A 26,974-nucleotide genomic window follows, 5' to 3' on the forward strand; every position below is an offset into this window, starting at 1 on the left:
TGTAGTGCTCAGTTACTTATTGGTATACTTGTTGCACTGGCAGAACATTGTTGCACAAGGAAAACCATAAGTACTGAAGATTAAGTACACTCAGCATCCCTAGCCATTGACTGTGCTGGTTAGAGGGCACCGTGTTGGCTGTGATTGCCTTCCTTGAACATGTTGAGAACCATATTTATGGAAGACAGAAACTTCACACCAAAAGCATTCATAATTTTGCTAACTATCCCAAACAGAGAAAAAGAACTTAACACCAGAAAACATTTTGCATGCAGGGAGAGGCCCAGTTTGATCTGATAGGGCAGGCACGTCCAACAGGTAGATTGTGATCTACCGGTAGATTACTTGGACGTCTGTGGTGGATCACTGGCTTCCCCCAAAGAAGCTCATCATTTTTGCCCTGCACCCCTAAAAACGTGGCTTTCGCCCTCCCTAAAAAAAGTTCAACAACTTTGACCTGAACCCCTTAAAAAGGGGTGGATCACTGCCAGTTTTTAACTCTGTGAGTAGATCACAGTCTCTTGGGAGTTGGCCACCCCTGTGATAGGGCATGTACTCCAGTTCTTCTTGCCTCAGATTCCTTGGTTCTGGGGAACAGTGATCCATCTTCCTGGGGCAGTTTGCCATCAGCCTAGAGTGCTGCCACAGTTGTAACTATCAGTGCCATTCACTAGAGTCAGATACATTTTCTGTGCTTACACCTTATACGAAAATAGGAGGCTATCTCAATCTTCCAGAGCAAATGGTTCTCCCTCTGAAGTAAAGCAATGTGTTCGTGTGAGATACACCCCTATGAACAAATTCATTCCCTTGTAGCTTTATAATTGGAATGTATGAGGCACTCTGCTTTAAATCATCTCCAAATTCAGTACAATACATTTTCATTGATGAACTTCACTTTTAGATAAAAGGTCAGTTAAAGCCTTACTCTTCTCCCCACCACCACCTCCCCACCTCTTTCAATTCTCTTCCACATCAGCAGATGAAGTCAGTGTTCATCAAGGGTGTTCCTTGTGTTTCCTTAAATACCAAGAAGAAGACAAAGATATTTAAAATTGCACAGGCTTTTGTACTTGATGGTTGTGGGAGGGAAACATACCAAAACATGCCCTTTTCTAAGATGCATCAGATTTTACACCTTCCTGGAAAATAAAAAAGGTTATAATATTTTTTTGAAACAAACCCTCTAAGGGGGGGCACCCTTCTAAACAATAGAAGACCTTGTTATGGTGTCACTTTCCACGTCATACGAAAATATTTTTCCAAAGTTTGAAAGCATTTGTAAAAGAAAAAAAGCACCACAAGTATCTAGAGATTTCCCCCTCTCCTTTACATATATATAAAAAACAAAAACACAACAAAGCAAAGTTCTTCCCTCCCCACTCCCTTCTCTTTCGTTAAAAGAGAGAGAGGGAAAAAAGAGTTTAGAAAATTTCACTTTTCTATTCACTGCAGTTCTGGCCAAAGTAAAGCCCTCTTTTTACATTGACGTCAAGATCTTTACTAAGATTAGGGTTTCATTTCTCTATTGCAGCAATTAGCCAGGGAATGTATAAAAGGCTTGAGGGAAGCCGGCTAGAACTCCAGAGGGAAAGCACTTTGTACCACAGGCAGATAGTGAGAGGGAGAGAGAAAGAAGAGTGTGGCAAGAGAGAGAGAGAGAGAGAGAGAGAGAGAGAGAGAGAGAGAGAGAGAGAGAGAGAGAGAGAGAGAGAGAGAGACGGAGGCAGCAGAGAGAGAGAGAAGAGCAGAAAGTTTGTGTACAAAGATTTCTTCCCACCCACCCCTCTTCCACCAAACGAAAAAAAAGTATTGTTTCACCTGAGAGCTTTGGTGATAAAAGGAATGAGAGAGCGAGAGTGCTAGAGCTGCTCAGCGCTTTTCAATACCTCAGAGTTAGAGGAAAGTTAGCAGTTTGCTCTGCTTCAGTTTAGAACTGCAAGCAATTGGCAGCGCAGCTGTCTCTCCCTGTAGCGGACTGAAAAGGGGCTACTGGCTAAGGAGAAACAACAACACAAAGTTTGACTTAGGAGTTTCTGAAAAATTAAAAGCAGCTCAGGGTGGAAAAGACTTTCATACTGGCGTTCTGAGTTAATGTTTTTCTTTCTTTCCTCCTTTCATTAAGCCCGTGCTCTGCTGCACTGAGGCAACTCTACCAGAAGAGACAGGGCACCATGAGTTTTTAAGGAGCAGCACTTTGTTTTTGTTTTAATTATTATTGTTAATGAGGGCACAGGGCATGACGAGGGAACTCAAGGGAAGCCTCTGAAGAGCAGCAGCAAGCAAGATGGGTCTCTTAAGTGTGGACCTGTTGATCACCCTTCAAATCCTGCCGGTTTTTTTCTCCAACTGCCTCTTCCTTGCTCTCTATGACTCGGTGGTCCTCCTAAAGCACATGGTGCTTCTTCTGAGCCGCTCCAAGGCTGCACATTGCGAGTGGCGAAGGATGCTCACGTCGGAGGGGCTGCGCTGCGTCTGGAACAGCTTCCTTCTAGATGCCTACAAACAGGTGAGTTGGCGGACACTGAGAGGAAGGCAAAATTTTCTGGTGGGGACATTTGCTTCCACTGCAGATAGAAAGGCAGCCTGGGATAAAGTTTACCGCAAGAGCGCAAGGAAGATTTGAGGCACATGGTCTGAGCCATTTATCACAGAAAGTAACAGAGTCAGGATTTGCACTCTGATTCGAATCCTGCCTCCCAGTTTGGGGCTTAACATACTCAAATGTGTGGTTCCATGAAGACTCTTTCGGGTGGGAGCAAAGGACAGGGGTAAGTTTTAGGTGGGGAGATCCACTCCATTCAAACTATATGGGTTTCACTACACTGTATGAACTTGTATAATGGGAAGTGTATCTGTGATGCCCACTTCTGGAGCAGTGTTAAATTAACTCTTTCTAGAGTTTTAACTGCTAATGATAACGTGTTGTTGGTTCATTTTTCACCGAAGCACAAAAAGACTCTTCCTAACGTTAAATATATACATGCAATAAATGGTGAGTTCCTACATGTCTCTCCTTTGAGTGTAATAATAGAATTTATGTGGGTGTAAATATGTGCAGGGCTGTAGACTGAATAAGCAAGCATATAATCACTGTATCCCACTTTCACAGCTATCAAAATTAGCCAGGCCACCAGCCTTATGCTTGGCACTTCCTGTTGATTTCCAGTGTCCAGGCAGAATTGAAACTAAATATATCATTCTGCATGCCAAAACAAGACAGGTTTCTATGTTTGCCATTTTGCAGATGGGAAAACTGAGGTGGGCAAGGGTAATGTCAGCCACAGAGCTGCCATGCAAACTCCCACGTGAGAAGGACCCTCTGCATTCAGCAAAGGGATATTATGGCACAGTCTGCAGAAAAGTTAGTGAGTAGGAGGCCTTCAGTAATGCGTGGGTAGTAAACTTACTGGGTGATCCACAAAGAGCTTCCTTAGCAGGAACTCCCTCTGTTGACTTCAGCAACCTCTTGTTGGGGCATGTGACAAGTGGGCCAATAGACTGAGCAGCATAATAGAAATGAAAGTCGTGTTGCTTTACTTACTCACCAGGTTTTCATTTCACAGCCTGGTGCTTCCCCGGTTGTCATTGGTAGGATTATCACTAGTTATGGTACTGGGCAATGTTGTGCTTTTATTGGTGTGAGTAGCAAAAGAGCAGCATTAAGCTAAGCTCTCAATGAAAACAGCATGAAAACTAATGAAAACAGAAGTCCCTCTCTTTACATTCTGGACATTAATAAACAAATAACATGCAAATATACCTGTCTTTCATAAGATAAACTGCACTATCCACTGTATTGTATAACAAAGGAGCTTACACTATAAATCTCAGAAGTCCATCCGTTTTCATTACCGTATCTATGAATATGCTTGATTTCCATTCATGTCAAGGACAGTGAATGGCACTGTCTTGTGACAACTACCAGGAAATTGAAGGGTCGTAGCTCAGTAATAGAGCATCTGCTTTGCATGAAAAAGGTCCTAAGTTCAGCTCCTGGCATCTCTAGATAGGGGCTGGGAAAGATTCATTGCCCAAAAGGCTGGAGAGCTGCTGGTGGTCAGTGTAGACAATATGGAGCTATGCGTGCCAATGATCTAACTCAGTATAAGCTTGCTTCCTATGTTCCTAATTGGTTATTCAGGGTAATATTGCAATCTAGCCATTCTTATGGCGTGTGCATATTTCTGAGTGATGCTTTGCACCATGGAGAGCTCCCATGGTTAAATCAGGAGTCATGTGGCGGGTTAGGCACCCAGGGACAATAATATTCACATGCAATAGATCCCTCATGATCCTTGAATAGAAGAGTTCGCCGGACACTCTGCAGATATCCCAGGGTCCTCCAGAAACACTTCTAATTGCAGCTATAGAATATGCTTATAGTTGACCCAATGCTTTCAAAATACTCTCCTGCTTAGAATTTAAGTGATACCTTGAAGTCTGAGCACCACAGACTAAAAATTTTGAAATTATTATTATTTATTAAACTGCATGCCACAAAAACCTCTTTGGCGTAGTTTAAATTCTGACTGTCTACTCTGATGTGTGCTGGAGCAACACTTTGTCTGCCAGGTTGCAGCCCTGCAAATGTGAAAACAGGTGTAAAGATTTGAAAACAGACCAAAGTAACACATTGGCTTTAACACAGGGGTGGGAAACCTGCAGCTCCCTTTATTTCTAACCATTGCCCATGCTGGCTTGGGCTGGTGGAGTCCAACAACATCTGGACTAAATATCCGGTGACGCTTATTATATCAACAGATGGTATGGGTATGGTTCTTGGCTGAGTTTACCTTAAGGTAGTGGCAGAAAAGGGGCATACATTCTCCAGTGTCCTTTCCCCAGTCCGCCAAGTGTTCTTGCTGCCACTGTGGGCAAAGGGTCTCAGTGGCTCCAGGGGGAGGGCACTGGATAGGCCAACAGCGATGTACATACACAGTCCTATCCAAGCTTATCGTTGGGGTTATTAATGCCTTGCCATGTTCACAGCAGTGGTCACAGAGGAAACAGACTCCAACCCAGAGTCTACTTCCTGACTGGCTAGGAAGAGCATAGGGAGCTGTCTTATACTGAGTCAGGCCAATATTAGCAGCAGCTTTTCAGGGTTTCAGACGGGACCTTTCTCACCCTACCTGGAGATGCAAAGGATTGAACTGTGGACTGCCTGCATGCAAAGCAGATGCTGTGGCACAGAGCTATGGTCTTCCTCATTAGCTTCCCTAAATTTTCAGTCCCCCTGTGGAGCAGGGCTTCCTCAATGAGCAGGTGCCCAGCTGCCATGGCTCCTGACTTAGCAATCCTTCAGAGATAATGGTGGCAGTGAGAGGGCAGGTGTTCCTCAGAGTCCTCTCTGTCCACCAGGTGTTCTTGCTGTGATACACTGTTAAGCACCTGTAAGTTAGTGCAGCCTTCCCCAATCTGATGCCTTCCGGATATTTCGGACTGTGACTCCTGTCAGCCTCAGCCAGCACCTCTTCTGAAGAGGACCTGCCCACCTGCAGTGGCCAAGAACTGTAAAACCCTCCCTGTAAAACCCTCCAGAAACATACTTTTCATACATAACCGACTTTGATATGCAGGCACAGTGTGCAGATGCTCTGTGCATTCCATCTTGAAAATGTAAACACTCCCAGATCAATAAATAGTTAGGCCACTACTCATCTCTCCTGCTTTGTATCCTTTCACAGCATTAGCGTATCTAAAGCAGACATGGAGAATATAACTCTCGAAAGAGTTCAGAGGCAGTGGTTGTGAATGGTCCCTTGAATGTTGAAGGTCATGCAAGATTCTGTAAGATTCTTTAGGGGAGAGCAGGAATGCTGAGGTCTCTGCCACAAAGAATGAGAGAGGAAGTGTGCAAGGTTATAACTCCCAGAGAAAGAGAGAGTGTAAAAAGAGCATATTTCAGAACAGTTGATTAAGCCAGCTTCTATCTCTTCCCTGTAGCCTTGAGCAATACGTAGAAAAGAGGCTTGGATCTCATTTCCATGAATAGTGTTTCCAGGTTCCACAGACTGCACTGCTAAGATCATACCTGCCAAGTCCGGGTCGTAAATATCCGGGATCGGCAGCGCGCACATGACCGGAAGTTGCGTGACGCAACTTCCGGTGGCGCTTCGCCCTTCTATGGGTACCAGAAAATGGCGGCGCCAGCGCCGGAAGTCGCTTCCGCGCATGACCGGAAACACGTAAAGCGACTTCCGCCGCCGCCGTTTTCTGATGCCCATAAGAAGGGCAAAGTGCCACCGGAAGTCGCGTCACGCAACTTCCGGTCATGCGCGGAAGCGACTTCCAGCGCCGGTGCCGCCATTTTCTGGTGCCCATAGAAGGGCAAGCGGCACCAGAAAAATGGCCGGGTAACAATTGCATTCTCCTCCACAGTCATAGCTGCCAAGTATCCCGATTTAAGGGAAAATACCGTGATTTTCCGCTAAACGGGAGACCGCCGGGAAACGGTACGAAAAAAGGGGTTTTCCCGGCGGATACGGGATACTTGGCAGCTATGGCTAAGATGTCAGAGCAACACCCCACTGCCCCACCGTATAATGTAATGAAGACTGCAGCAACAACAACACATTTTACAGAGGAGTTTGCGGAAGGCCAGAATGTGATGTGAGGAGTTTGCAGAAGGCCAGACAATTGGGTGTTGTGGGAGAAAAAAAGCCCCCCCCCCCTTTGCTAAGCTTGCTTTCAATTAACATCACATTAACTAGTACAACTTCCAGATGTGAGATGTAATTTGCGCATTTGTCTTTTTTTTCTTTTGTAATGTACCACTGCTGGCGGCAGAAGCCGACACCTCAGTACAACTGTGTTGTTAGGAAGCTGGCTTTTAGGGCAATAACCATTAGCAACAATGCTAAATGTAAAGCTGGATGTTGAAAAGCATTATTTAATGGGCTTATTCGATATATGGGTAATTTGTTGCTAAAGCTGGCATGGGCAGATTCTGTTTCATTAGAGAGAGATCTTGATGATTCTCTAATGTTTGCTCATTTTCCCACTCTTTTGTATATTTTTTACCCAGCTTTTAGTAGGTTTCTACATACTTGGTGAACTTTGCTTTCTGATTTGAACACCTGCCAGATTCAGCATGGGTTTTCCCCCTTCTTTTTGCCATACTGTTCCCTCCTTATCGTTTGAATAGCAGCCCCCAGGAGGCAAGCACACCCTGCTTTGCACAGAGAGGCTCTTTATAACAAGGTTAATTATCATAATGAGGGTTAATGGAGCCAGTGTTTAAGGTTGGGTATCTTTACATTTTAGAGGAAGAGTTCAAAGACAGGGCTTGTTTTTGAGAATACCTTGTGCTTTCAACACAAAAAAGGTTCTGTAATGTTGCTGGATCCTGCTAGGATGAAAAAGGCATCTGTATTCCATCACATATTTAGAGAGTGATGTGACTGCTATGAAAACAGGATGATGAAAACCCCTGATTGTATACGTGCAGGATATGCACAATATTCCTACGCTATATAGGTCATCCAGATGAGTGCCAATATAGACTCTGTGGCAAGCGATGCCACCATGTTTGATCTATACACAATAACACATATGTTTATAAGTAACGCGGGCAACCCACCAGTCACAGGGGGGAAACAAAATCTTTCCCTGTAGAACAGGTCATGCTTCAGCACTGTGTGGAACCTGATTTTATGGAAACCCCCCCCCCCCAAAGGAAGAAAGAAATAACCAACAGCAAAATAATTTTCACGTGGCCTAAGCTGTGGAGGCTGGTGCCCATTGAGACTGGTAGGGCGGTAGGCAGAGAGACCTACGGTAAGTGGAACCAGAGACGGACAAAGCCAACTAAGTCAAGTTTCAGAATCCTAGAATCAAAGAGTTGGAAGCGACACTCCTAGAATCAAAGAGTTGGAAGCGACAGAATCTTCTGGTTCAGCCCCTTGTGCAATACAGGAATATGCACCCATATGGGGATCAAACCCATAACCTTGCTGTGATCAGCTTCATGCTCTAACCAACTGAGCTGTTGCAGAGGTTCTCCTCCTTGCTGAGTTCTGTGCGGAGGTAGAAACTGACAGGCAATGCCACCCCCTGGACTGATTGCAAGTGAGAAGTCCAGGATGGCTAAGGGCAGCCTGAAATTGGTGGGGCAGTACCAGCCTCCACATTACATCACAGCTCAAGAAGTAGCTCAAACATAAGCACCTGAAGTTTGTCGTGCTCCCCCCCCCTTTTAAAGATGTTGGTAAATTAGAGTCCAGTGGAAACCTGGAAACCCAGTCTCTCTGGGGTGTTTACTCTGTTTTTAATCTCTTACTGTGCAAGGAGCCTAGAGACAGGTGGAGGTCACAGTGGGATTTAGTTTCATTGCCATCTTAAGATCAATGCAGGGGAATGGGCTGCATGAAGTCCTACAGACAGATCTCTTTGTTCCTCCTTGCCATGGTTTTCGGAATGTTGATAAGAGTCTCCAAGACTGACGTTAGGGTGGGACCATAAGAAAACAAGATCAAAGGCCAGCATCCTGTTTCCCACAGTGGCCAACCAGCCGCCTCTGTTAAGCCCACAAGCTAGACATGAGAATATCAGGCCTCTCCTGCTGTTGTTCCTCTATAGCTGGTAATTCAGATTCATAGGAATTTAGGATGCTGCCTCGTCCCAAGTTGGACCACTGGTTCATCTAGCTCAGTATTGTCTAGGGGAATCTCAGGCCTGGGGCCCAAATGCAGCCCTCAAGGCCTCTCTGTCTGGCCCTCAGGAGTCTCCCCAGGCCACAGCCCTAACCAACCCAGCCATGTTGCTTGCTTGGATTGCTATGCTACAGAAAAGTCAAGGGTTTATATACAACTACCTCTTGATCTATAATCCAACTCAGCAATAAACCGTTGGTTTTCCTGGGGGGAAATGGAAGGGCAAACAAGGTGGAGACGGGCTCTGTGTCACTGCAACTTGCTTATTTAGTCCAGGTGTATCCAGGTTAAGTGGCAGCTGCTGCACTTTTTCCATGTGTTTGTGCCCTCAAAGTAGAATGTGTACACTGAAACAGGACTTTGATAGCAGCATTCAACAAGACCTGGCTATGGACAGTGTTGTCATGGGCTATTTTTTTGTGTGCAAAGCAGAGATGGGGAACTTGTGGACTTCTGGATGTTGCTGAACACCAACTCCCATCAGTCCCTGCCAGTGTGGCCAATAGTCAGCAATGATGGGAGCAGTAGTCCAATAACAACAGGTTAGCCATCCCTATCGATAGGTTTTGGTTAAGGTCTACCAGGAGGCAAGCCAGACATTTTCTTCCATCCTAATCTATCCAAGCATTTCCTTTAGTCTTTCAACTGATATCTATCTGTCCATCTATCTGTCTGTCTCATAGGGTTTTGTTCTGTTCTTTGCCTTTGATCTGGGAGAATTAATATCGGGACCCCAGTTTGTGCATAAGAACAACTCCTTGGTTGCACACGTGTTCCTAGAATGAAGCAGCTACAAACCTTCCCAGAATGAAATCCCAATGTGACTTCTATTAATATGAGCAACAGGGTTGTATAGCACCACAGCAGAGGCAATATATTTACAAAGGCAGACAAATCAGTGTGTGGAATAACGGATAGGCTTCTTTCTGACTTTTGTCTGTTTGACACACCAGTGGGAGAGTAAACTATTTTGGCAGGCTTTTAGGGCAGTGGAACAAGGCCTCTTAGCCTAAGCCCATCTGCTTTCATCATCTTTGTTTACTTTGGCCTGGAGTTCAAGGAAGTGCTTTTCTTTGTGTTTCATAGCAGTGAGAGTATCTTATGAAAGAAGCTCTCTATTTAAAAAACATTGTCCAATAGTTCTAGGTCTAAAATAGTCTTACTGGATGTTTATTAAGAAATAGTGAGTAGTTTTCTCCCAAGCTGACATTAAGAGTGCTCTGCCTACAGCAGCCTAGAAGGCAGATAATTGATCTCAGCAGATTATTCAGGCGCAAACATTTACAAACTATTTTTAAAAAGCAAGACCACAAATTGTTTCCTATGTACTTAGGGAAGGATGAACTTCCTAACTCTAGGTTTAGGCCTGGGAATGTGTTCATTCCTCTGACTGCCCCCAAATCCACAGAAGTTGAAAGGAAAGGATAACATCATGCACTTGAGGCAATGAATTCTTTTCCTCTTGAGGGTATATGTACATGATCCGAGATCTTTCACAATACTTTGAGCTTCTTTGATATTGTTCCTGACAAATGTAGCATTGTTCCTTAAGATTGTTAAGGAGCGCCTGCTCTGATTCTTTTCTTATTGAAGCCTACGCATCAAGGCCTACTTCAGCTGCGAGATGAAATGAGCAGTTGACACAAGTGCTCCCAAGCATCCTCTCTGGGTTAGTGGAGCCCAAGTATCTCCTTGGTATTCTGGGGAGCTTTGGGCTATGGAGCAAGTTGGACAAAGACTAGAGTGCAAGTGGTGCAAGCCTTGCTCCAAAACTGATCCAAAGCGGATTTCGTGCCCATGTGGCAATGCAGGCTGTGAGGAAGGTTTGCTTTGCAGTTTGCATTGTATCTTCTAGTAGCTGGCTGGCAGTGTTATTTTGGGTGGGCCAAAGGTATCTTACTCCCACTGTGGTGGAGGGGCCTATGGAGCACTTGAAGACTTGCTGTGACCAACTGGCCTCACATTTTTTACCACGTGCAGCAAAGTGGGTTTGACTGTTTGGGTTCAGAAGTTAATACTCCACCGTGTTAGAGGATACTCCCTTGAAAGACGAAATGGAATGGATTGGAATAAGTATTGTTGTGTTGTTGTTTAGTCGTTTAGTCATGTCCGACTCTTCGTGACCCCATGGACCATAGCACGCCAGGCACTCCTGTCTCCTGTCTGTCTCCTGTGGAATAAGTATTGCCCAGTTGCAAATGTCTGCTTCTTGGGGAAAAGTGGTGAAGTGAGTTGTGATGGAGCAACTGTAAGCATTCTTGAATGACTCTGATTATTTGGATTAGTTCCAAGCTGAGTTCAGACATCGCCACGGGACCTAGTTGGCCTTGGTCACCTTGGTAGACAACCTTCACTGAGAGTGGGGCAAGGGGAGTGCAATCTTACTCCTGCTACTTGACGTCTCTGCAGATTTCAATACCATTGACCATGGTATCCTCCTGGACCAGCTTTGTGAAATGGGAATTGGGGGCACTGTGCTACAGTGATCCCAGCACATATGGGGGTGAGTCCAGAAAGCAGCAATGGGAGAGTGCATTGGGGCACCTGGCAGTTCCACTGCGGACTGCTTCAGGATACTATTTTAGCGCCAGTGCTATTTAATATCTACATGAAGCTTCAGTCGTTAGTTTGGGGGCAAGGTGCCGTAAGTGTAGTGATGACACTCAGCATCATTTCGCCATAATGTCTGGATCAGGAGAGGACGTGCAGGACCTGGACTGGTGGCTGGATGTAGCGGTGAGATGAGGGCAAATAAGCTGAACTTGAATCCTGGCGAGATGGAGGCACTGTGAGTTAGTGTCAGAGGAATTGCTCAATTGCCTGTCCTGGATGGGATTGCACTCACTCAAAGGGACAAGTATACAAAGTGAGGTGCTTCTGAAACCAGCTCTGTTACCGGAGGCTCAGATAGCCTCAGTGGCTAGAAGCATCTTTAACCAGCTGTGATTAGTAGTGAGACAGCTAAGGCAATTCCTGGACCAGGAGAGCTTGACCACTGGTGACTTCCAAGATTGGATTACTGCAATGCACTCTAGCTAGGGATTCTCTTGCACTTGATCGAGGAACTGCAGCTACTGCAGAATGCTGCAACATGCTTGTGAGACCCTTTGATGAGAGATTTGCAGTGGTTGCTAATTTGTTAGCAAGCCAAGTTCAAGGTGATACCTTAATGGCTTGGAACCAGTTTTCTTGCCTTACCTTACCTGCTTAAGTCTGCAGAACTGGCCCGTTCACAGGTGCCACACATTACTTGGTCCACACTTGTAAGAATTTGTTTCTTTTTGTATGGCAGCATCTACACTTTTGGAACTGTGCCTATTGACATCACGCAGGCTCCTTCACTATTCTTTTCAGCGCCTGCTTAAAACATTTTTGTTTAGACAAGTATCCAGAGACATACATGTTGACATGCTTTAGTCTCCTTTTAGTTTTCTGCTTTGTTCAATTGGTTTTTAAAATGTTTTAATTACTTGTTTTAACTGGTTTTTATTCATATTTTTTAAATATTTATTGCAAACCTCTTAGAGGTTTTGTTACAATCAGGTGGTGTTTCTCTCTCTCTCTCTCTCTCTCTCTCTCTCTCTCTCTCTCTCTCTCTCTCTCTCTCTCTCTCTCTCTCTCCTTTTAAAAAAACCTGCTAAGAAGCCAGCAGATATATCCAGGCCCATTGTTCTCCTTTAAGAAATATTTTGCTCATTCAGGTGAAACAGGAGAATATTAGGAAAATAGACGATTCAGGACTCTGATAGTGGGGAGATGAGGAAAGATTATAGTTGGCAACTAGTAAGCAGGTGGCACTTGTATACCCTCCAACATTTCTCCGATGGAAATAGGGACATCCCACTCCATAATGATAATATCACTATTTATACCCCACACATATTACTGGGTTGCCACAGCCACTCAGCGTGGCTTCCAACATATATAAAAACATAATAAAGCATTGAGCATTTCTTTTTTAAAAAGGTTCCCTATACAGAAATGCCTTCAGATGGCTCAGGGATTGGATAATTCCATAACTTCCAATAATTCTCCAATGAAAATAGGGACATCCTAGGACATTCTGGGATCAAATCAGAAACTGGGATGGCTTCTCTAAATCAGGGTCGTCCCTGGAAAATAGGGACACTTGGAGGATCTGCACTTGGGTGAGTGGGGGGAGATTTTCCCTGGCTACTTTCAGTTGCTATATTTTAATGGGTATGACTTTACACATATGCATTTTGCATGGCCTCTGAGCAACTTACCATAACTTTGGATCCTGTAGAGGAAAAAACAATAGTAGCTTTGGAATTGTCCCCTTTGCAGTGGCTGATGACAGTTTGGATGAATCACACTATAAAATGACAGGTTCCTAAGGGCTTGGATCCCTGTGAATGGAACAAAATCAAAGAGAAGGTCTTCAAAAGTATTTGAGAGCTCAAGGGGATTCTCTCCATAGCACTAATACATCATGCCTATGTTTAAACAGCCAGCACCACAGCCTGCTAATTATCCAACAATGTCTATCTTCTGTAAGGACTTAACTCAGCTCAGAACTCAGAAGTCCCTAATTCTGTGCTTTAAAAACATTAGTGTACAGATTCTGAAAAGCCTTATTATATTACCCCCTGACAATAAGTACGGAAAAGTGTCTAAATGTTGTGATGCTTTGTCCATGGGGCGCTAAATGAGGAACGGATTATGAGGAACGGCTTAGGAAGCTGGGTATGTTCAGCCTGGAGAAGAGAAGGTTAAGGGGTGATATGATAGCCATGTTCAAATATATGAAAGGATGTCATATGGAGGAAGGAGAAGGATTGTTTTCTGTTGCTCCAGAGAAGCGGACACGAAACAATGGATTAAAACTTCAAGAAAGAAGATTCCACCTAAACATTAGGAAGAACTTCCTGACAGTAAGAGCTGTTCGGCAGTGGAATTTGCTGCCAAGGAGTGTGGTGGAGTCTCCTTCTTTGGAGGTCTTTAAGCAGAGGCTTGACAGCCATATGTCAGGAATGCTTTGATGGTGTTTCCTGCTTGGCAGGGGGTTGGACTGGATGGCCCTCGTGGTCTCTTCCAACTCTATGATTCTATGATTCTATGATAAATGAACAATGTTACTACAGTGGTAAGTTCTATTTCTGGGTAGCGGCTTATGAAAGGGCCTCTTTTCCCCCTACCTCTTCCACCTCATTTTTCAATCTGCATGCAAGAGCAACATTAATCATGCCCTTGCTGCTCCGTGCAGCTTTAAAGTCAGATCCCTTGAGACTGGGCAGTTAGCTGAAAATGCAGATTGAACCTTACGCACAAACAGACGTTCATCTTGTCCAGTATTTTCTTTCTGCAGAAGTAGCCAGCCTGATACTTCTGGTCTGTGGGTGCTCAGAAGCAGGACATTGTGGTCATATAGGCAAGGTTGTGCTCGATTGTCTGACAACCCGTAAAATACTTTGTGGGACGGGCCATAGCTCAATACAATGCTTTGTATGCAGAAGGCCTGAGGTTCAATCCCCAGCAACTCCAGGGAGGGCTGGGGAAAAATGCTAAACCCTACACTGCCAGTCCATGTTAAGAGTGTTGAGGTAGATGGGGCAATGGTCTGACTTCATATAAGGCAGTTTTCGGTGTTCCTATAGTGCTGCTAAATGTGGAGGCTTCATTTTAGCTTATACAGCCCCTACAGCTATTGCATAGCTGCCAAGTACCCCGTATTTCCTGGGAAACCCCCGTTTTTCCTTACCGTTTCCCTGAGGTCTCCCATTTCAGCTCCTCTCCTGTTAATCTCCCTTATTTTGGTTCCTGTCGGTGGCCATTTTTCTGGTGCCGCTTTGCCCATCTATGGGCACCAGAAAATGGCTGGCGCCAGCACCGGAGGTCACATTTACGCATGTCCGGAAGTGCGTAGACGCAACTTCCGGTGTCGCTTTGCCCATCTATGGGCACCAAAAATGGCCGGCGCCGACACCGGAAGTTGCATCAATGCACTTCCGGACATTTTCTGGTGCCCATAGATGGGCAAAGCGACATCGGAAGTTGCGTCTACATGGCTGCCGATCCTGGATTTCTCGGCGGTCTCAGTTGGTTAAAGCATGGCGCTGATAATGCCAAGGTTGCAGGTTTGATCCCCATATGGGACAGCTGCCTACTCCAGCATTGCAGGGGGTTGGACTAGATGATCGTCAGGGTCCCTCCCAACTCTGCAATTCTGTGACATCAATGAATATGTCTAATCTTTCTAGAAGCCATTTGAAGCATTGTCTCACATTGCAGCAATGAATTGCATAACAGTGTATTACATGCCCTTTTATGCAACTTGAGCCAACAGTCCGTCCTGTGTGAGAGAGAGAGGAAGGGAGGGAGGGAGGGAGGAGAGAATCATTTCACTTGCTACTTTTGAGGTCAGAAGATTAAATGACTTGAGATAGATCAACTTCCAAGCTTCACTGTGGAGGAGAAGTAGATGAAGCAGAGAGCCATAGCCCAGTTTCCGCATCATCCACCACTGAGGCACACAGAGTAGCTGGCTGGTGTAGCTGACAGAAGTCCATGATTATAGGAACTCTGGAGCCAGTGCTATTGCGTGTGAGTAAAATTCTCTGGGTCGGTTCCTCAGAACGGCTCCCTTGCCTGCCTTTGTCTATAATTTCAAAAGAGGTTTGGCAGAGCAATAATTTTTATTCCCCCCACCCGTTTTTATTTTATTTTGGATGACATTTCATTGTGGTGTGGTGTGGGTATCTTTCCAAGAGCTAATTCCGCACACCCCCCTCTCAATAACGAATAACAACAACAAAGAAACAACGGAGCCCCACGAAGCGGGTGATGAGTGAGGATGTCAATCCCATTCCTGAGCCTGCTGGAATAAAGAAGCCCTTTGGGAATGTAAGAGCTTCATCAGGACCAATTAGCAGGACATGCTGCTGGTTGTGTCTGAGCATTAACTACTGGGCAGGGTTGGGGGGGGGTTTCGGAGTGGCTTAACGCTAGCACGGAACAAGGCACCGACCTAATTACTCCTCCGCTAGAGCAGAGGAGGCCTTGTGAATGTCTGCTTGGCAAGACTTTCTCATTAAGGACCAAAAATCTCCAAACAGACGCAAGGACTCCTGGTAGGGGGGAAAACATTAACACGATAGGTAACCTGTGGCCGAGAGAGTTCCTTTGTTGCTGTGGGAAATGCAGTGATGCTAGCCACGCCAGAGGGTTGCTTGGGTACTTTCCAGATATGTGATGACGTGAAACCAGCTATTATTTTGCTTCCAAAGTCAACTTTCATCCCTTTCGTTTGTAAGTTACTGCGGCTGGGAGGGAGGCACAAAGGGCACCCTTCCTTTGTTGGGACATAATTAAACCAATGCCCTTGGCAGCAAAGCGGTTTTGGTGCTTGAAAGACCAAATGATAACAGCGCCCTACAGAACTAGGTCCTTCTGCCCCCCCTCCCGCCCTCCCCTTTCCAGGTTTCAAGGATCTATTCATTTTAAGAATAACATGAAGAATGGAGGATTCAAAATGAAGACACTGTTGCTTTCCTTTTTACTCTTTGGATAAAGCAAACACTGCCCCCCCCCAGCACCCTGTTCACATTACAGCTGCAGGAGAAGCTTGGTTTTTCCCTGCATTGAAGCAACCGGCAAAAAGCAGATCATGTATGGGGCAGCAAATATACATGTATCATGGGCTGCAATTGCTTGATGTTAGTGGGACTTGCTTCTGAACAAACATGCGTAAGATTGGGCTGTTAGGCAAATATCCTGTTCTAGCCATTCATTGAATCCATCCATCCATTCTCTTTTATATCTATATATGTACATTCCCGTGATTTGATGGGATGTATGTATATCTTCACACTTCATAAATTCTCTTTGAAATTCCATATTTCATTTGTCACAATTGGTTGACTAAATTGCAAGGCTTCGCTTCATGAATCTTGAGGAATGTGTACAGTAATCACGCCATCAAAGGGGGATTTTATGCAAACATATATTGCCTTACAGCACAATCCTAACCAAGCTTCCCAGGGGCATCTGGTTGGCCACTGTAAGAATATGAGGTTGAAATTAGATGGGCCTTTCATCCAGCAAACCCAAATTTACATTCTTATATCTACTCAGAAGTAACTCCTACTAAATTCAGTGGAGCTTGCTCCCTTAGGATTGCCGCTTTAGTCATAACAGCTATGTCTGGGTCTTGAAATAAATCTCATGTAACAAAATAAAACGATTCCCATTGTTTCTTTAATTACTATGTATCTATCATCTATCTATCTATCTATCATCTATCTATCATCTATCTATCTATCATCTGTCTATCATCTATCTATTATCTATCTATCTACATAATGTAATATTGTAGGTGCGTTATTGCCTGGTAGTTTTTCTGCACAGAACTGTTAAATTATCACTACAGCAATAGAGCAAGTTTATATACAATAATTCAAAAGCAAAAGAGGGGGGAAATAATGGGAGAGTGGGGCACAATATATCAGGAGGACCATTCCACGCAATATAGGAATTGGGCCTTTAGTGTTGTGGAGCTGAACCTTTGGAATTGCCTCCCATCAAATATTAGTCAAGGGCTGTATCTGTTGTATTATCAATGCTTAGTGAAGGCCTTCTTTTAGGTAGAGCTCTTTTCCAGTCTGCATCTGTACTGGAATTGTTTTTAAAATATGTCTTCTTCTTCTTCTTCTTCTTCTTCTTCTTCTTCTTCTTCTTCTTCTTCTTCTTCTTCTTCTTCTTCTTCTTCTTCTTCATTTCTTATACCCCACCCATCTGACTGGGTTTCCCCAGCCATTCTGGGCAGCTTCCAACAAAAACACAGCATCAAACATTAAAAGCTTCCAGAAGCAGGGCTGCCTTCAGATGTCTACGAAAATTATTGCTTGCTGTTAGCTGCTTCCTTAGGGAGGGCGGGAGATAAAATTCATCACCATCAATCATTTGGTGAAAGCTAACAGGGTTTCCCAGTAGCATTTTATGTGACAAACATAATCTTATTGGAGCAGTTGGCTGCTATTGGTTGAGCAACGGTGAACAGAAAAAGCAAATGGCAGCAAACAATAGTCACTTACTGCCTCTTTCTTTGTTTTCAATACCAGGTGAAACTGGGCGGAGAAGCACCTAACTCCAATGTGATCCACATACCCAATGGTACCAGTGACAGCAGCAGCAGCAGCAGATGGAAAAGCTCTGGGGGGAAGTTCGGCACCGAGTGCCACCTATTAGACTTTGCCAAATCGGAGCGCCCGCTGGTGGTCAACTTCGGCTCAGCCACCTGACCCCCCTTCACAAACCAGCTGTCAGCCTTTGGCAAGCTGGTGGAAGAGTTCTCCAGTGTGGCTGACTTCCTGTTGGTCTACATTGATGAGGCTCACCCATCAGACGGCTGGGCTGCTCCTGGTATCTCCTCCTCATTCGACGTCAAGAAACATAGGAACCAAGAAGACAGGTGTGCAGCTGCTCACCAGCTTTTGAAGCGGTTCTCCTTGCCGCCTCAGTGTCAGATAGTGGCAGACTGCATGGACAACAATGCAAACGTGGCCTACGGGGTCTCCTTTGAGCGTGTGTGTATTGTACAAAGACAAAAAATTGCCTACCTAGGGGGCAAGGGCCCCTTTTTCTACAACCTCCAAGAAGTTCGACTTTGGCTGGAGCAGAACTTCAGGAAAAGATGAAGTGTCCAGACTTACTAGAGGAAACTACGTTGCACATAGTGCCCCTTTAAAGCAATGCGAAAGGGAAAGAAATTGCACCCTGTTTTGGATAGGCTTTTTTTTTTGGCCTGTTACTGAACAGCAGGCCAAATCATATGGCCAGATGAACACAACAGACCATAAAAGCAAAACGAAACCTGAATTCCCCGTCATCTTCCCAAAAGGGAGCTGAGAGAAGCGTTCTGTTTGGGACAGAAAGACTGGTGAGATGAGATTCATGTGCCATGAGCAGGTGATCTTTGTGTTGAGGTGTTTGATGCAGAAGGAGCCAAAAGCATCGCTTCTAGAACAGTTTGTTGAAAAGGCTATACCACCACCTGAAGGGGTATCTCTTTGCCCTCTTGTGTTTGTCCTGCTGAATTCAAATGTAGCAAATTTAGAAATAGAACTGTTCCTTTTTGATAGAGAGGGTATGGCTTTATAGATACTGCGAGTTCCAGCATCTGCTACAAACTGGCTAGTCAGTTGACCTCTTTTTTTGCTGAAAGTATTGGTGTTCACAACTAGAAATCTTTCTGCAGTATTGTACAGCTGCAATTCAGAAAGCTTTTAATCTAAACAGGTGATTTGATGCTAGCTGGTTTTCATGCTTTTGAAACAAAGAGTTTCAGCTTATACATCCGTGCATAAGCCCTGCACTGTGGTCTTCAGATCTTAAGGAGACTTAAAGATTTCACAGCACCACCCAGCATGAAAAACACATATGCCTGTTTTAAGATCATAGGCCATATCTCAAAATCTAACTTCGTGATAATGTTGTGGCAAAGCAGTTCACTTTGCACCGGATCACTTCAGACAACCCAGTTCCACTGGATTCCCACCACTTAGAGGCAGCACCGGGGTGGGGGGATGACTTGTTAGTTTGAATTCACCCCTGGGCTATTTTGCCTTGCCAAAGCCAACTTACATAATGAAAATGTTCATTGTGTAAGATAAGGTGATAGTCCTGCCATGCCTGAGCTTGAATGCATCCAAGATAGCTGGCTCATGTTATCTGTTTCACACATCCGAGAGTCACAGTTATCTTGTGTGAGAAAAATCTGCTAAGATAACTCACTTGGGTCTCAGATCATCAAAGACAAAGTGTTCTTATCGTGTCAGCATAGACCTTGTATTCTCATCAGACGAAGAATTTAGGGAACAGTCACATGGCAGCATTTTTTTAATATGCAGTTCCACTTGACCACACCCAGTTGGGAGATCAGAAAATGTTGCCTTCTGGGATCCCGCCGATGAAAATTCTGCAGCCTCTGCTGAGTCCGCACCAGACTATTCAGCTGTGTGGACCAGCACAGGCAAAATAACACTATCAGGGACAGCATGTGCTGATACTGTGTGTCTGATCTCATCATAAAGAGCCACATAAATGTGCCCTTAGGATTGCTATGTGCTTAACATTATGCCTGCACTCAGATAATCTCTGAACAGGGAAACTCATGTGCTCTGTGCTGTCAGATTATCTCCATGTAGGAAAAATATTGTGTGTGTGTGTGTGTGTGTGTGTGTGTGTGTGTGTGTGTGTGTGTGTCGTAATCTTTAGAAAGAGAGTGAGGGAAGAAAAGTAAGGCAGGAGTAAGGCAAGAAAGAAAACACAGGACAGAAACTTCGTTGTGGGAGAGCCATTACGACATTTCGGACATTGGGACCATTTGTGAATTCCTGCACCTGGGCTTTCTTGGACTGGGTGTATGTGTGTTCACAACCTCGCAAGGCCACATCCTAGAAGCAACCTTGGTTTAACACTAGCTTTGGATGCATGGAACTGAGACCATTTATTAATCAAAACAAAATTGAAAAATTCCTTCCAGTAGCACCTTAGAGACCAACTAAGTTTGTTATTGGTATAGTTGGTCTCTGAGGTGCTACTGAAAGGAATTTTTTTATTTAGTTTCGACTATGGCAGACCAACATGGCTACCTACCTGTAACTAGAATTTATTACGGTAATCAGTGTGCTTGCTTGCTTTTCTGAAGAGAAACAGCAGCCACAGGAGCAGCTGCAACAACAACAACAACAACAACAACAACAGTACAGTTAGGATTAGAAGTTGCTGTGTGTTTAGTAGGTGCTCTTTAAAATAATAATAATTTATTGCATTTAGAAGCCATGATGCAGATTGTGTATTTTTGTGTGCGGGTGAAAAGGAAAGGGGATAGGGAGGGGGATACACACCACTTTACCTCATTGGTATTGAAACTTTGTCCATTAGTTAAATGTGGTTGCGTCGATATTCCCCTCCCTTCTGTTCTAGAAGTTTGCAATTAGTTTTTAATCAGATTAGTTCAGTGAAGTTAGTTCAGCATGAAAGAGGTTTCACCCTCAGGGCTGATGAATTGCAGAGCTGCAGAGGGCCAGCTGCCTTCACCCAGCTTCATTTTCTAAGGAGCTTCCTTGGAAAATTCATGTCAGCCTCATAGGTACTACTTTCCTTCCCCTTCCCCTCCACCACCATTTCAAGCGTGATGAAGACTAGAAATACAATAGTTGGTATGAGTTTTTCAGGAATGGAAGAGGAGGGTAATGGTTTTGAAAGCTGAGCACAAGCCACCTTAAAACAAAACAAAACAGGGGAAGCAAAGCAATTTACATCATTGGTGGAAACCATTCACCCAATACCCAGAAGTGTTCCTTCCTCACCTTCATTTATGTTGCCTCCTTATTTGTAGATTCAGCCTATCTTTTGGTTTTGATGTTGGCCAGTCCAGCTCATGCACATGGCATTTTTAGAACGTGCTTCTCTCCACTGCAGGTATGCAAACATGACAGTGTGGTATGAATGCTATCCCCCCCCCCATTTGTCCTCTTTCATTCCTTTCCTCCCTTATGCAGACGCACAGCACTTGGCCACACAAATACCGAGAGAGGGTTTTGGAGAAGCTGACAGGATGAATGAAGTGTGGAAAGCTGGCAGTTGGAAGACGTAGGGAAGGGGCGTGCTCTTGGGGTCGAGGGTATTGCATAGATGTAAGGGCTTGAGGAGGGAAGTAAAGAGGGACCGTGTTAGGGAAGGTGGGCTTCTTTAGCTCGGGGTGAAGAAGATACTACTGCAAATAAGGGGGGGGAATAGACACAGGGACAATGGTCAATATGGAAGGAATGGAGGTCTGCCCCAAACGTAGCCTATTGGCAGGTACACGAGGCAGTGGTATTGTCTACACTTCTGCATGTCTCATGCCCAAAATGACATGTCCGAGTGGTGTTCTGCTCAAAGCATTCCTTTTCCCCCCGAGAAAAATCTGTCTTTAGTGCTAAATCGGTGCAAACATCAATCCAGAGAAAACCCAATTTTCCATTTGCTCCGATTGAGCACTAAAGAGCAGTTTTCCCCAGGGGAAAACAGTGGTTTAATAGGAAGTATGGATGACCCCCCCATTTCTTAGCTGATTCTTTTAAAAAACAGCAACAACAAATCAAGAAATAAATATTAGTACATAGCCTGATTCTACCCTTGTGAAGAATAGTAGCAATTATCAGATTAACTGTGTTCTCAACTATATTTAATCAGAAGTAAGTCCTACTGATTTCAATTGACTTACTGTCCAGTGACTGCATGTGGGATTGCCACCTAATTCATTTTATCCAGTATCCTGTTTCAAATAGCCGTCAGGTTTTATTATAGAGGCAAATTCAAAAATCCAATTTATGGCTTTTTCCAGAACAATTTAGCAGTGTTCAGTGACTGTTAATGCTTATCTTTTAAAACCATGATGGAGACACAGTTAAGCACTTTATGCACTGTGTTAAAGAGGTGCTGTGCAGCACAATCCTAAATGGGTTTACCTGGAAGTGAAACCCATTAGGTTCGAAGGGCCTGAATCGCCAAAGTCTACATACTGTAATGCCAAAGTAAGACCAAATGTGTTCAATGGGCCTCACAAGTCAATGTGCAGCTTGCAGCTGCACCTCTGGATATAATCAGTGTCTTAACATTTCAAGAAGTTCATTTAGTGGGCTGTACAATTCCAAATAATTTATTTGATCGCATTCAAATTTGCTGTCCTATCATTTCACAGAATGTTCCTTTCTCTCAGAGTGTTAAGGAAAATGAGGCATTTGGTTCCATTATTGTTTCCTTACACAACCACAACCTTGTTGCCTTTTTTTTTTTAAGTCCCTCCATGTTTTTGATCTTTTTTATCCTATTTTGTTTTTTTTGGCAAATACTCTGTTTTCATGCTGGTGAACATAAAACACAAGTCACTATTCTGGATGGTGACAGAAGTTGGTTTGCATGTTTATGCTCTTTATATTCATTCATCAGGCTTTTTTTTAACATTTCAAAAAAAATTGTCAAAAATTCCAATTCCTTCTCATTTATATGCCTTGGGTAGAAAGATCGACCAAAGTGTTTTCTTGACAGTTGGAACATACCTTAAACTCAGAAGAGGGATTGTGAGTGACTAAACTGTTATACAGATTTACATATCTAAAGTCACTGCTATTTTGCATGGCTATTTTCTTCCGTTTGGTTTTCCATTATTCTGAGGTTTCTTATGTGTGAAATGCTTGTTATTCATAGATGTGTGTTCCCCACACAGTGTGAGGATTAGGAAACTGACTTCTGTCAAAGGAAAATCCACCAGCTTTATTTCTTTCCCAACAACACAGATTTCTGACTCTGTTCATAAACTTAATTATGCCCATCAACCCAACACAATAATCATGACAGTATAAAAAAAACTCCACCAGAAAACAACAGACCAAAACCCAGAGGAAAATACATTCCCCCCCCCAAAAAAACAACAACAACAAGGAGAAGACTTGTGACTTCAGTCTTGTAAGGGATATGATTTTGCTATTGTTCTTGAAAGAAAAGAAAAAATAGATTTAAGGTTTTTAGATTTTGTGAGCAGCATCTCACCATTACCGGTAATGATAAAAATATTGTTGATGTTAGGCCACCCACTGAAAATATCAGCACCTACTCTTCGATCAGCAGGACTTAAAAACATAAAATTAGACTATTAGGCTTCAGGTATAATAATGAAAATGTTTCTAAAAGGATATATTTTGATATTAATTGCCCAAATACAATACAATACAATACAATATGATACAATACAATACAATAATGGCTTTTGTTGGAAGCAGGATACTGGTATATAGATGGATTTGTCACTTTTCAATTCATGATGCTCCCAAGTTACAAGAACCCACCAAAAAGTCTATGTGGCCACTCTGTACCAGCAGTAGGATGTAATTCTTGCATATGTATTATAAATCATGTTTGTCTCTGATAGTAGTTTGCACAGCCATGTTCCAGATGGGGAATTAGGCAGAAGCAGTGAGTTGGCATATTAAGGAATAAGATAACAGATGGAACCCTACCACAGAATACACTGAGCTGGATCAACGTAAACAAGCCAGTGTGGTTAACTAGTCCTAAAATTCGCAAAAGGAAGAACATAGTGTTTGATCTAACTTGCAGCATGGGAAGCCAATCCTTTTATGCCTCACATCTTGAGTTTATGTGTGGACTTGTGAAGAAAAAGGGCCTCACACAACCATCACATAAGAAAAGCAGTCCCATGCTTCTCTTTTACAGATGCAAATCACATGTCAGTGAATCAAACCCAGTGCTGTTTTTTAATATATACTGTAGGGTGATTGAGAAAGCTTAAGGTGAGCTCACTTAAATGAAAGGGACTGAGGCTGAGTATTCGGTTGAGATCATAACTGGTATTCTTTGTGTGGCCTTTTGTGTTGCTGGATGATGGATTGAGATCTTGACAACCTGCATTCAATAATATAACCAAAGCAATAAAAGATGTATCAGGCAGTGAATACTGGCCAGTTATTTTCAACTCCACACCATGTCAGTTCAGGACTCATATTGACCAAACTTTGGCTGGACCTAAGACTTGGTTTGCAAGGATGGGAGAAGAGGGTGAAGTAGAGATGTTGGTGTCTCCATGAAGACCACTGACAAAAGAGTGTCTCACTCAGTTGGTGTTCGGATGCTTCTGCACTTTCATTTCTCTTTGCCTCTCTGTTTCTGCCTTCAGAAGTAGGGATGTATTTGATATCCATTTAATATGAGTCCTGAGTCAACATAGTGAGGAAATCACTTGTTTGTGTGTATGCATGTATCCTTGTTTAGATGTCACAAATACACTCTGTAGAAGAATCAGCAAAAACATGTTACAATATTGGTGCTGTGTGGACCATGTACTTTATAGAACTGTGTTTTCCACCTTGTATTTTAATAAAAGTGAAAGAAGAAGAAGACTCCTTTTTTCTGTTGTGGGTACATGACACAGGTCCTAGTAGAACTCCAGGACCCTGAAGTGGTGAAAAGCCATTTTAAACTGCCTTTGGAGAGGCTTGATCACCAGTGATTTAGGAGAACTATGAAAGCAATACATTCAATCTGTGAATGAAATAGTAAGTAAAATAATTGGATGAGGCACAGGCAACACAAAGTTAAACACCAGGATTGGGGGGGGGGGGTGTAGGACTTGGGAGTTCTGGTCTTCTTCAAGACAAAATGGAATGAATTAAATGGAGGAAGAGTGTCCTTCCCATTATATTGAAGTGGCAATGATTCCTAGCTTCTGCTGTCGCCATCATGTCTGGCTGTCCAGATGCTTGGGTGAGAAGATGCATCACCCACTAGTAACTAAAACATCTGGCCTTGGTTGTGAAATAGCATGAATCTGGGGTCACCATAGGTCTTTTGAGCAGGAACTGGAATGTGCAAAGCAGCCAGAGCATTTAAGCCCAGGGAGTTGACATTTTACGCTATTAAACTCTTGAACAGGATTGGGGAACCTGTGACCCTCCAGATGTTGGGCTTCAATACCCATCACCCCTGACTGTTGGCCATGCTGATTGTGGCTGAAGGAGTCCAGCAACATCTGGAGTTACCCATCTCTGCCTCAGAGCCCTTAAGGGAGTCACCACAACTGCCTTTAAATGAAATCTTACGTTTAACTTTATATTCATGTTTGCTTATTGTCAGCCAGTTTTCTGGGAAGCCAGTTACCAGGTACAAAGCTGGGCTATAAATGCTTAAAATAGATAAATATAGCCTATTGCGACATTGTACAAACAAAATGACTTTTGAACCTGATTCCAAAGAGTGGAATATTTGAGAGCTGTTGTACTCGGGTCCTGCTTGCGGGTTTCCCACAGGCATCTATCTGGCTGGCCACTGACAAAACAGGAAGCTGGACTAGCATACCTCCCAACACTTCTCTGATGAAAATAGGGATGTCCTATTAAATAATAATAATACTCCACCCATCTGACTCTGGGCGGCTTCCAACAGATATAGGGTGGTACCTCGGTTTATGAACACAATTGGTTCCGGAAGTCTGTTCATGAACTGAAGCGTTCATAAACTGAAGCGAACTTTCCCATTGAAAGTAATGGAAAGTGGATTAATCCGTTCCAGACGGGTCCGCGGAGTACTCAACCTGAAGCGTACTTAACCCGAAGCAAGGGTGTAATTGGTTCCCAAAGTCTGTTCATAAACTGAAGTGTTCATAAACTGAAGCAAACTTTCCCATTGAAAGTAATGGAAAGTGAATTAATCCGTTCCAGATGGGTCCGCGGCGTTCGTAAACCAAAAATTCGTAAACCGAGGTGTTCATAAACCGAGGTTCCACTGTAATAATAAAACAATAAACATTATACAGGGCTGCCTTCAGATGTCTTCTAAAGATTGTATAGTTACTTATCTCCTTGGCTCAGGGGTCACATAACTCCATACCCTCCAAGAGTTCTCCGATGAAAATAGGGATGTCCTTAGGAAAAGTGGGACATTCTGGGATCAAATCAGAAACTAGGATGACTTCTCTAAATCTGGGACTGTCCCTGGAAAATGGGGACACTTGGAGGGTCTGGTAACTAGATGGTACATTGGCCTGATTCAGCGGGGCTTTACTTAAGTTCTTATGATTCACATAACATCAGCAAAATGACAAGTGTGTGTTTTGAATGCTGAAGCTCCTATGTTTAATCCTCAACATCTCCAGGTAGGGCTCAGAAAGTCTGCAACACTGGGACTCCACTGCCAATCAGTACAGACAATGGCCTGGTTCAATATAAGGCAATTTCCTACTTCCCAGACATGAATGGCACCAGTCATTAAAATACTTCTATAAGAAATAAATTCATCATTCGTTAACAGCTGACCAATTAGTGATAGCATAGAAACGGAAATTTACCAAATCACCTACAGAAAAGGATTGGTATCTATCTATATCTCTATCTATCACCATAAATTAGGGCTCAAAATGAGAGGTGGAAATCTGATCACTTTACGAAAGACCAGTGGGTAATAATCGCATACTGTATTTGGAAATGGGAGTATCTCAAATGAGCCAAATGAGTACAAAACTAATTTTTGTATGAATTGCTTTCTGTTTCCACTGTATGCCCAGAGAACTAAAATAAATGTGAGCAATAGGGAGGAGAAAGAAGGTAAATGTAATTGTAAGTGTACTTATTATCTTTTAATTATTTGTAGGGAGGGAACGGGAGTCCTGTGTTGTGTGTTTTGTGTAATTGGTTACCAAAAAAAAATCAATAAGACAAAGTGTTCCACAGATAAATAAATGACAAAAGTACCAAATAAAGAATGGTGGGGTGGGGGAGAGAAATCTTGTCCATCTAAGG

At 43.5% G+C, this 26,974-nt stretch overlaps 1 protein-coding gene across 1 annotated transcript; it reads left to right on the forward strand.

Annotated features, from left to right (window-relative positions):
* The first annotated feature begins 1,593 nt into the window (after nt 1–1,593).
* On the forward strand, nt 1,594–26,974 carry DIO2 (iodothyronine deiodinase 2). Its single transcript, XM_035107884.2, has 2 exons — nt 1,594–2,509; nt 17,738–26,974. Exons 1-2 carry the CDS (start codon nt 2,288–2,290, stop codon nt 18,311–18,313), a joined length of 798 nt encoding a protein of 265 aa, XP_034963775.1. The 5' UTR covers nt 1,594–2,287; the 3' UTR covers nt 18,314–26,974.

This window comes from Zootoca vivipara, chromosome 1 (assembly GCF_963506605.1).
Source record: "Zootoca vivipara chromosome 1, rZooViv1.1, whole genome shotgun sequence".
Classification (NCBI taxonomy): domain Eukaryota; kingdom Metazoa; phylum Chordata; class Lepidosauria; order Squamata; family Lacertidae; genus Zootoca; species Zootoca vivipara.